Here is a 12,415-nt window from a genome sequence, read left to right as displayed (position 1 = left end):
AAGTCATAAAATGGTGCAAAACTCACTTAAATGTTTCACTTAAAAGAAATTTTGGGCTCAGTTGTCATAAGTAGAGGACTACCTGTAGTTCACAGAGTGTCTTATAGATGCAGATAGTAGAGTCTTTAGTCTGAAAGGATTATGTCTATGGGAGTAAAACAATAAAGAACCCAGCTTGAAAGAATTACCATGTATCATTCTTGGTTTTGGGCCCAACACAGTAAATATCAATTTTGCCCATTTCAGATAATAGAATATGATCAGCAACCAATGATTCGTCTTCCACAAGGTACCTGTGTCAGGCAGCAGTTTCCCTTGTAAATTCAGTGTATTCTCTTATGATATTTTTCTATATTCAACTAGAAAAGTTAGAAATAAACTTGGTTTCAGGATCTGGTGAGATGAATTTTATATTAAGCTATTTAAATAATGTTATAACTTTCTCTTTTGCTTGCAGAGATTTGAGTTATAATGATTTAGCATCCTCTAATTGGAGCATTGATGCATCGGGTCAAATGCTGCAAGAAGTGTGAGTTACTATAGCTGTAATGTAATAAACTAAGTGATATGGCATTAGTAGTTGTAATATGTCAAGTGACATAATATTTAAGAACAACAGATTGATCAGAAAAAAATTAAAAATTCTTCTGATAGTAGGATTGTCACTGAAAGAGTTTTAAGGGAAGGAAAAAAGGATTAAATATGATAGGACCATGATGGCGAAGCTATGGCACATGTGCCACAGGTGGCACACAGAGCCATTTGTGCCAGCACATGAGCTTCAGGCAAACTTACCACACTGCGCATGCACGCGCCTCACAGAGGCTTGAAAAAGCCTTTGCAGGATGAAAAATAGGCCCATTTCATCACTTCCGGTATTTTCAGAAATACCGGAAGTGACGAAACGGGCCCATTTTTCGGCCTGCAAAGGCTGCAAAAGATTTCCTCAAGCCTCTGGGAGGCTGCAAAAAACCTCGAAATGGGCCGAAAATCAATTGGGAGGCACAGTGCAGGTAAGGGGGCAATGGGGGGGGGGGGAATTCCGCGCACATGCGCAGGGTGCATGGGGGGAGTACATGCATTGCCTTCTGGATGGTGGCATGCAAGCGCACACAATTTTTGGCACAGGAGCCCAAAAAGTTTAGCCACCACTGTGATAGGAGCTGTGGTATAGTGGAATATTAATACTGAACTGCCTTAAATACCCTCAGTTTAGTTTGCAAATGCAATGGAAAAAGAAAACAAGCCATTCAGATTATGGCTTCTGAAATCATTTCTAAGCTTTAATAATCATTCTGGATCATGTGACTAAGAAGGAGGATGGGGTGGGGTTTAGAACAGGAGTCCTCAACCCCTGAGTGCCAGACCACTACTAGGCATTGAGCCTTTTGGAACTGGGCTACAGAAGTGGTGGGCCAGGGCAAGTGTGTACATCCTCACTCGTGCAAGCAGCGGGCTAGTACATGTGCTCCATTTGTGCAAGCAGTAGGTGAGCACGCCTACTACTCAAAAAATGGAGCTACATGCATGCTTGTCTGCCATGCACATGGAACCATCCCTTCTCCCACCCCTCTGCCAGTCTGCAAAGCCGAAAGTTTTAGAATATACAACTTCGTTCTGAAGTCTGTGGCTTGATCTGGTTTATTTTTAAACTCAATCTTTCAATTCTGTTGACTTAACTCAAATAATAACTCAATTTACTTTTGAAGCTCCTATGAATGTATTGTTCCAATAATCCTTGACATAATATTTCACTGAGAATATCAGTGTTCTTCTGAAGTATCACTTTAGCATAGTGAGACTTCTGGGCTAGTCCATACTTGTTTGCAAAATTTTGCCAAATGATTGGATTCAAATAATAAAATGTTTTCAGTAATTTTGCTTTTTATGAAGTTCATTTCTGAGAAAGTTTCTAACTTTTATTTAAATGCACATAAGAGCAAGAATATTACTAATATTTTTGTTGATTTGACTTCTTTTTGAGTCTACTAAATAAATATTTCTTTCAGGAAGATGAATCACAATGAACTAAGTGGCATTCCCTACTTTGGTGAACTAACTTCTAATATCACATTACTATCGCTGTAAGTTAATATTCACAGATTTTGAAATTTAGTGTAAAAAATAAAATGGTTAGATAATTAATCAAATGAAAATGAAAATAAAAATGGGGGATGTTTGAAAAGTAAATTGAAAAAAATTGAAAAATATGTAATATCTAGTGGTACTATGAAAGAGCAATTAAGAACAAGAGCAATATTAGAATTTAAATAAGTTAAAATGTTGATCAAATGATACTGGCAAGCAATCCATCAAGCTGTTTGGATAGTAACCCATCCAATCGACAGAGAAGTCCATTCTAGAACCATAATTCTAAAGGAAAATGGGAAGTGATCCTTGATACTTTTAAGTAACCTCATCCAGGTTTGTACACTAAAAGGATAAGATTTGGCTTAAAACAGTTTATATCAAAATAAATAGCTTCTAAATATTATTCTAGATTCACATTTAATCTATAAGATGTTTATCTGTATTTTTTTAAGGAGCTGAATTTTCAGAGATGATATAAGTATGCCTTCTAAGGTGCTTGTTTATGTTTTAGAGTGCATAATTCAATTCAGGAGATTGTCTCTGAACAGCTGCAGCCTTATTTCTCCCTGGAGAACCTTGATCTCAGCTCCAACTTCATCACAGAAATCAAAGTTTCTTCATTCCCTCATATGCAGCTGAAGTACTTGTAAGTAGATAGGACTACTTAGCATGAGGCATTGAAAGTAGTTTATTTTCCAGTTTGTATATATGTCCTCAAATTTTTTTCCCTTCATATAAAAAGAGTACAAGGGTTGTTAATGGATTTCTGTGCATTGAATAACATATATTCTGTCTCTGCCATTTTTATGAAGTCATGATAATATTAATGAAATAATACAAACTTCACAGTGGTACTAATGAAATTAGGCATTCTGTGTAGAGTAGATTTAGTAACATCTCACACAGCAGATTCAGGAATTGCTGAACAGAGGGATGGATATACAGGTGTATTCCCAGATTAAGAGGTAGTATCCCTCAAAATATCAGTTGCTGGAATAGTAGAAACTTTTAATGTTAATTTATTAACCGTAATTGGAGATTGGAAATAGGATATACAGATAGACTTTAATAATGTCAAGCATATATTCACTATAGGGAATATTAATATGGTTCTAAACATGTTAAACTGTAGCTTAGTGAGACGGTGCATGAGTGTAGTATCCTCACAGGTTTATACATTCTCGGTTTATTCTGCAAGACATTTCAAAAGTTTTCATTTTTAGTTAATTGCAACATATATGTATGGACCAAGAATTGTAATTAATAGTAACTGTAGTTAGTTTAAAACAAACCATAAACTGATTAATGTTAATCACACATTCCAAAAACACAAGCCACAATTAATTAAAAGAAACAAACACTCTTCAGCCATGTGGGAATAGAGTCAGCTCAGTTAAGTTTAGTGTAATGCCTGAATGTGGACAGGTTGAAAAAGGAATGTTTGTCTCAGTCTCCATCTTTCAAAGTTGTAGTATGTTTCAGATTCTCTTACGTGATTGTCTAGGTTGCTTAAAATAATAGGCTGCTGAGTGAAGTGGGAAATACCAACTCTCCAAGGATAATAACACTAGCAAACTGTGAATATAAGATAATTGCTTAATTGTATGCAATGAATAGCACACTAGGCTTTATGAAAGTAAAGTTCAATTCTAAATCAAAATGCAATAGATAGCAAAATACAATAGATACCTTTGGTTTCTTGTAAAATTATTCCATCAGAATTTAACACCTGCCTTTCTAAAACTCTGGTTTTATAGGAATTTGAGCAACAATAGAATAACTACTCTGGAAGCAGGCTGTTTTGATAACCTGTCCAATTCCTTAATAGTTCTAAAACTGAACAGAAACAAGATAAACATGATTCCACTGAAGACTTTGAAGCTACCTTATGTGCAGTTCTTGTAAGTGATTATACATTGTCAGTTTGAAGCCCATATATGGAGCATGTTAACGAATGTCATAAATTCATGCCAGAGAAGTATTTGATTTTTAAATGTATGTGTCTAATAAAATAAGTTAATAAGAATATTGGATAAATTTCAAGTGGTGGGTCATTTATACTACTGAATCCCCCGCTCAATGCAGGAATCTAAAGCATTAATAGCTCCCAACATTCCAGGATTCTGAATTCCAAGCAGGGATTGAATTACAGATAGTCCTTGACATATAATCATAAAAGAGCCTGCCCATTTTGCTCATAAGTAGTGATGGTCATAAATCAGGTCATCCACATGACTGACCTGATTAGCTCATTAAGTAAACCAATGGTTCACTATAGGCAGGTTTTTGGCAAAACCATCATAAAACATGGCCATGTAATGGTGAGGTTAGATAGATAGCCATAAATGCAGCCAATTGCCAAGCATCTGAAATGCAGTCATGTGACCACTAGAACCAACTCATAACCAACTCTTAAGTATCCCGAGGGAGGTCCGGCGTAACTGGTTGTAAGTTGAAACTACCTGGAGATGATGCCTCCTAGACCCTAGATTTTATTATTTTGTTGGAATAAAGTTCACATACTATAAATATATTACTCTTCAAATAACAGGTTTCAATTTCAAACCAAATACTTATATATTGGTATCATAAGTTAAATACAGCCATAGCATGCATTAAATTAATGGTTAATATAAGGAAATATTTTTTTAAATCTTCCGTTGAAGTGCTGGTAGAAAGTGTACCATCTAAACTCTTTGTTCAGGGTGGAAATATTGTTCATCTAAGCATTTATATATTTAAATATATGTTGGTACTAGGTATGGCTTTGACCGTTTAGTTTTGGAGTTCAGTTTTTGTCTTTTTGATGGCTAAATTATGTTCTCTGTATTACATCAACATCTTGGTAATGTTTTTATTAGAATAGCAAGCATGGAAAAAGTTATATTTGTTGATTATAGAGAGAGAGCTTGATTTCTGTTACCTGATACTTCAAATGTTATTTTCAGGGAACTTAAAAGAAACCGAATTAAAGTAATAGAAAGCCTTACCTTCCAAGGCTTGGACTCATTGAAATCATTAAAAATGCAACGCAATGGAATTAATAATCTGATGGATGGTGCCTTTTTTGGACTAAATAATATGGAAGAATTGTGAGTATACTATATAACCTCTTCATTAAAAATCTTAGATTTCATTAGTTGAAAGGGCTGATTAAGTTTACTGATAGATGTATTGGTTTACCAATTTGTTTGAACAGTATATTTCATTATAATTTTAATAGTTTTTTTAAATATTCCATAGTACACTTTATAAAGTTTTCAGAAAACAGTGGCAGATAATAATTATAACAACAGTAAAAAAAATAATGAATGGTGAATTCATTGCCTTTTGCTTTCTACTTAAATGTTTCTTTTCTTTGCCTTCTAAATTGTCTTGGCTTCAATATTGAGGACCTGTAGGTACAATAGCATTTAACAATAGCTTTGCATTTCTACTAGCAAATTTCTATATATGATATGCATTTAAATACATGCTTTAAAACATATGTAACATTTTCTTTTGATTCTGCAGAGAGTTGGAACAGAATAATCTGACAGAAGTAAATAAGGGATGGCTGTATGGCTTAAAGGCACTGCAAAAGCTCCATGTCAGTCAGAATGCCATTAACAGGATTGGACCTGATGCATGGGAATTCTGCCAAAGTCTTTCTGAACTGTAAGTACTTAATTTTTTTTACTGAGGTAAATTTAGTGGAATAAATTGCTATCTCAGTTGGTAAAGTTTCTTAATATACCTTAGGAAAATGGATCTGACTTCTCAAATTAAATTGATTAGTGGTATCACAACATTTCAACAATCTTGTTACTTACATCTTTCTCTTTATTGTGCCTTTCATTTCAGAGATCTGTCATACAATCAACTGATTCGCCTAGATGACTTTGCCTTTATTGGAGTGAATGTATTGGAAAAATTAAATTTGAGTGACAATAGACTCAGTTATATTGCTGATGGGGTTTTTAAAGGACTCACATATCTACAGACTTTGTAAGTGTATACAATTTGGAGGGAAACTTAACATTTCTCAGAAGGAAGTTAGCAGGAATAAAACTTAAGCACTTTCATCAAATGGTGATAGTAACGCTTATGGTATTAAAAACACAAAGGGTCCCCCTTCTGACAATTGGCCTTAGATTATTTATAGGCATTTCAAAAGGTAAAATGCGACAGGTTTATTATATCAAAGAGCTGAGCATTATTACTCAGGTTTATTATTTTCAGTACTTCTAGGTGCTTTTTTAAAGGATTCAGCATTTACATAGATCTTGTGTATAGTGTAACATTGAGTAATTCTTATGGAGTCATTGATAGGTGCTACTTTACCAAACCATCTGTCTTCATGAAGAACTACTAAGTAAGCCTTTTTTTCCAGGCTGAGTTCTTCCTGTGCTAGGATAGGAGGCTGAAGCGCAGGTAGATACAAATATATATTATGCACAAACATAGCATCTGAACATATGCAGAATACTTTTCCCTTTCAGTCCACTGAAGAGCAACCTGGCCTTCATAAAGGTCAGTAGAGAAAGGTTGATTGTGAAAATGGTATTATCCCTCAGGAATTTCCAGCATATCTCTTTCTGGAAATTAAGCATTATGCATTTTCCTGGTAAGCTCTACTGATACAAGCATCAGTTTTCAAAAGAATAGGAGACACAATCTTTCAAATTTTTCCACTGAAATCTGCTCAAGGCTTTTTGTCTTTTCTTCACCATTAATCCATATACCCCCCCGGTTATTTTTGTCAAATGGTTTTTTATTGCTTTTTTTCTTTCTGATGCAAAAACAACATAGTTGATTTTTAAATGGCTCCAAGAGATGAAAAATGCCTCCAGAGATGTGTAAAATGTTTGAAATTCTTTTGAATGTATAAAGCATAAAGAACATGGTTAACCTTCATATTATTATCCTTAGAAACATTTTAAAAGAAGTACTTGGAAAGAGTATATTCTTAGGTATTATCTTGTCCCAGGCAATATCCATCTTCCCAAAATACCTGGGATAAGGAGCCAAACACTACAAAGGCTTCCATACAAAGTTTCTTTATTGGATTATATCAGGCATCCTCAAGGTATAACTCACAGTTATGTTGAGATTCATCTAATGTCCAATCTTTGCATTGTTGTCTTCATAGTGTGAAAAGATAGTTATCTTCATCCCATAATGATACAGCAAGGGAAGACTCCAGCATGTTGCTGGGGTCCAAGTAAGAATGAACAAACTCCCCCCAACCCAACCAGAGGTCAATTCAGTGACCAATCAGGATTGCAGATGTGACCACATGACATGAACTACATCTCCCACGAGGCATTAACTACATTTCCCATGAGGTATTCCCTTAAGGGGACAGCTCTCATTCCCAAACTAACTATATACTGTTTAACCAGGACAGGTATAGAAATGGAAACTACACAACAAAATGTAAATGAGACTGAGTTGAGGTAACAGGTTTTCTCAGGGAGAATAACTAAAACATAGCATGAGAAAATAGAAAGCGATGGAGCTGTCTTGTCATTCCTAGCTATCATTAAGTATTATTGGGAAAGAAAAGAGAATAATCTGTTGCCCAAATAGTTAACAGCCTTCAGAATACTTGCATAATCAGTCAGTTTTAAATTCAATGCAGCCTTTTAAAGGGATTAGTTAAAGCTAATATTTTAAATTTGGAGTAGCATAAAACAAAAGAACAGCAGATTAATTAATGAATTTTGCTGGAATCTTGAGACACATCAAGCTGCTGACAGGCTAGTTTTTTGGTTCAGGGTCACTGGATGTTTACAGACAATGGTCTGAAAGTGATTAACAGGGCTCCAAGTGTTTGTGCCTAACTGGGCATGAAATGTAAATGTAAAGGCCCACCCAGTAAGGACTTACTCAAAAGAACTTGTTCTAGTTACACATGACATTGGAATGTGTCAACTTCAACAGCCAAGAAAGTTGTTCTTTAATAGATTTTTTCCTGTGTCAGTGGCTTTGCAGTGTAAACTAACTTACTGCCCTGGTTTCAGACTGGAATATAGAATATGTGTTGCATAATTATAAATCAAAGTGCAGCATAGCATTTATTTTGCTGTACAAGCTTTCTGTTATAACGGGTAGGGGAGAGGTTTAATGTGAAACTGCTTTCATTAAGGAACTGGTTATCAATTCCTGAAAATAATAAACACCTTAAATATTCTCTCATTTTGCAGCATGAGTACAACATCAGAGAGGTTAGTTTGATAGTGCAAAATGTTGGAACATTATATAGGTAATCCTTGACTTACAACAGTTCTCTTAGTGATCGTTCGAAGTTACAGTGGCACTGACAAAAGTGACTTATGACCATTTTTCACACTTACAACTGTTGCAGCATTCCCATGGTCATGTGATTTACATTTGGATGCTTGTCAGCTGACTCACATTTATGACCGTTGCAGTGTCACGGGGTCATTATTATCTTTTGCAACCTTCTGAAAAGCAAAGTCAATGGGGTAACTAGATTCACTTAACAAATGTGGCAAGAAAAGTTGTACAATGGGACAAAACTCACTTAACAAGCGTCTCACTTAGGAACATAAATCTTGGGCTCAATTGTTGTCGTATATTGAGGACCACCTGTATCAAATGAGAGAAATAGGATATTTTAAAAAGTTGTGTTGATTTTTTTTGTGTCATTGATAAACTATTGGCTAAGTTTCCGAATTCACTAAAATTAAATGAAAGTGAAAGTTGTTATAAATTTACGACTTGTCCTTAGCACTACTAAGATTATTAGATTTCAGCTAAACATCCTCTTTTCCTCTTAGGAGTTCACTGAATTGGTTTTAACAGCTTTCTGTTGTATACTTTAGAAGGATGTATAGCACAAAGGAATAAACAGAAGTTACATTGGCATATAACAGAATTTGGGAATAAAACCACCCACGTCTCTCTGAAAATATGTTTTATTCTGGCTAGCAATTCTTCATTCAACCTGTATCTCATCTCTTACTATGCTAATGTTATAAGCTTCTTGCTTCATTAACATAAAATCATTTACAACAATGGTACAACATTAATTCAGTTGAAGAGGCTCACCAGTCTGTGGTAAATGACATACTAAAGCCATTAAAGACTAATAGTGCTCAGCTGGAGTAACAGTGCTGTCTGGCTTCAGCTCTAGTGATTTTCCATAATTCCACTTTCCCACTGGGGCTATGTTCATGTATTAATTCTTACAGTCATATTTTTTAAACCAAATTATATCCCATTAGGCCAGCATTTATACTATCCATATGAAGATTTTTTATTGCAAAACTGAATCTTAAAAATGACAAAGCCTGAAAGGGAAAAGAAGAATTGGGGTTAGAAGAATTAGTTTTGCTTTGCTTTGTTTGTCAAATATTTATTTGGAATGTGTATTTATATTTTTAGAGATCTACGGAATAATGAGATCTCCTGGGCCATAGAAGATGCAAATGAAGCATTTACAGGTCTTGAGAGACTTAATAAACTGTAAGTTTTAAAAGTTGTAGAATTGATTGATTTAAGAGTGAAACCTTCAGAGTATGAAACAGTTTTATTGATATTTTTAGAAACCTTTCACATCATTTAAAACTTAGGTCTGATATTAAGAGTATTAAAAAAAGAATAGTTGAGCATGTCAGGTCTTATGAATGCGATACAAAAAGATTTTCAACTCAGTTTACTAAAAATAGTATCCTAATAACCTATGCCTTCAAGAAGACAGGGCTTTACTTGTAACATATGGATTGACGACATCATTAGAAAGCTATAGAGGTCTGCCCAAGGTAATTTATAGCAAGACTAAGGGTTTTTTAAAAAATAAAACTTTTGTAACCTTATGTATACTGATAGTTCTTCTTTTGACCCTCAGAAAGGAAAAGAGTTTTAGTACAGCTTCATTGATAGATGAGAATCAATTAACATGTAAGTCCTATTAAATAGATTCTATCTAGTAAGAACATATTTTGAAGAGGAGTTCCTTGTTGGGATTTGCTTTATTAAGTATTTTCGTAAAACCAGCCATATACTTTATATGAGGTCACAAAAGAGCAATATCTGCTCTGAGTCCCCCTCCCCCCTCCTCTCAATTGGAAAAAGAAAGTTTTGGTTTTTTTACAACAAAGGCAGAAACTGATGCCAAGTTAGGAAAAGGAGAAAACGAATACCCTTCTCCTGAGTCTCCAATTAATGGTTAGAATCTACCAGAAGCTTAAAAAATGTGAGAACAAATAGAGGACTTCAGCCTCAATAATCTCTTTGTCTCTAAGGAATACCTAACAAGTTGAAATAAAAACTGTTAAAGAGTTTAAATCTTTATTTTTTTTCTGTGTGTGGTATCACATAAGAATCATTGTCTCTGTCCAGTTGGGTATTCTATGCAACCTTACGCTTACTATTCCCTTCTTTCTTTACCAACTTCTGAGATGAAAGTTAATGTAGCAATTGATTTTCTACATCCTGTCATAACTTGCTAATTGTAGCAGACTGGCACCATCATGTGGTCTGCCTAAAATGTTGCATGTGTTTTTGCAAATTATTTTTTATTAAAATAAATTAGAATTCATATACTTTTCACTTTGTTTATTTTTCACTTTGTTTATTTTTCACTTTGTTTATTTTTTACTTTGTTTATTTTGGTGATAATTGATTATCTTAGTTATGTTGCTACAAAGGGCAGAGACTTGAATTTTTTTTTTTTTTACACCAATGAACATTTGTCTTACTTTGGTATAAATATCTTTTTGGCTATTTTCTTTTAAAGGATTCTTCAAGGAAACCAAATTAAGTCAATTACAAAGAAAGCACTTTCTGATCTTCAGGCCCTTGAATATCTGTAAGTATATCTTACACTGTTGGGGGGTGGGGAGCAATCTTTTTTTCTGTAAAACATATCCCAGTTTTTAAAATTCAATCATGAAACAAATTCATGAATACCTGGTTCTTGTTTAATTTTATAGAGATCTAACCAACAATGATATAGTATCTATTGAAGAAGGTGGTTTTTTCCAGCCTCTTCTTAAAGAATTGTAAGTATCTAATCTTGAAAAATGTTAAACTCACTCAATATTAATAAATTATTTGTACTGAAAAGAACTTGTATTTGTAACATACTTTTTAATTGATATGGATTGTTTTTTCTGATTAAAGCAATCATTTGATTAGTTAAACTAGCTTTGAATTATCTTCCCTGTGACAAAGTGAATCCTTACTTCAGAGGCAAAACTTTTCTTAAGTTAGGCAATATGTATACAAATACTGAGAAGTAAAATGCAGAATGCACTAAACATTTCAGACAACATCTTTAATGATTAATGAAGAATAAAAACATAAAGACCAGCACATATAGATATTTTATTTTTATTTATTTATTTATTTGATTTGTCAATCCCTTACAAGATACAGGTATAAAAATAAACATAGTTTTGAATACATGAAATAGATACTTATAAGAAAAATAAAAAGAAAAATAGGACAGGGACGGTAGACACGATTGGTGCGCTTATGTACGCCAACATCAAAGGATCCAATGTATTGTATTACAAAGTTGTATATAGCAAAGTTGTATATATACAAAGAAAGGATATACATGTTATATATTCAGAACTGTCTCTCTTACTTTGTTGATGTTTTTTAAGCCAAGACATAGTGTCTTGGTTCACATGATGTGCTAAATCAAATGACATCATAGTACATTTTAGTATTTCAAACCAGTGCTATGCTTTAGTGCATGGGTGTCAAACTCGCAACGTAATGTTGCCGTTATGTGATGTTTCATGACATTTTTTCCTTTACAGAGGCATGGCCTATGAGTGACGCATCCGGCCTGCGGGCAATCAATTTGACACCCCTGCTATAGTGTATTACTAATTAATTCAGCTTAAAGGCTATAGTCAATATTCAGTCTTCATAAACTGCATTTGCAGAAAGATAAATATGGAATCACACTTTGCTATGTATTGCTGTTATGTTTACTTTTAAAAATCTGATATAAATATAGTTTTAATAAGACAGTTTACTTTCTTCATGGAGTTGACAGTTTCTTCATATCCTCTTGAAGTTAGTGCAGGTTGCTTTATCCAGTTATTTATTCTTGTAATGATTTACTATTTCGAGCAACATTCTTATCATAAATAACATTAGATACTGATTATATTTAGCAACAATTCTCTCATTAGTTATTACCTCTTTGATAATGTAAGTTGGTTGATAGGAATGTAAAATATTAAAGGTGTTACATCTGCAATAACTTTAGGAAAATCAAGCATATAATACTGAAGTGTTAATGAAGTTTTTAACAGGAATAAGCAGAGAAAAGAATCATGCCCTATAACTATAAGTG

The 12,415-nt window shown here is 33.9% G+C and overlaps 1 protein-coding gene across 1 annotated transcript in view; it reads left to right on the top strand.

The window, feature by feature from the left end:
• The window catches only part of LRIG2 (leucine rich repeats and immunoglobulin like domains 2), a 50,339-nt gene that overhangs the window by 24,703 nt on the left and 13,221 nt on the right, over positions 1–12,415 (top strand). The window contains exons 2-11 of the mRNA XM_026712980.2: positions 458–529; positions 2,010–2,084; positions 2,603–2,737; positions 3,849–3,992; positions 5,040–5,183; positions 5,605–5,748; positions 5,935–6,078; positions 9,484–9,564; positions 10,838–10,909; positions 11,034–11,102. Coding sequence (XP_026568765.1) covers positions 458–529; positions 2,010–2,084; positions 2,603–2,737; positions 3,849–3,992; positions 5,040–5,183; positions 5,605–5,748; positions 5,935–6,078; positions 9,484–9,564; positions 10,838–10,909; positions 11,034–11,102 — 1,080 coding nt within the window. The remainder of the gene's footprint in view (positions 1–457; positions 530–2,009; positions 2,085–2,602; positions 2,738–3,848; positions 3,993–5,039; positions 5,184–5,604; positions 5,749–5,934; positions 6,079–9,483; positions 9,565–10,837; positions 10,910–11,033; positions 11,103–12,415) is intronic.

Source organism: Pseudonaja textilis, chromosome 3, assembly GCF_049901715.1.
Source record: "Pseudonaja textilis isolate UNSWEBS1 chromosome 3, rPseTex1.2, whole genome shotgun sequence".
Taxonomy (NCBI): Eukaryota; Metazoa; Chordata; class Lepidosauria; order Squamata; family Elapidae; genus Pseudonaja; species Pseudonaja textilis.
This window is presented reverse-complemented; position numbering and strand designations above follow the sequence as displayed.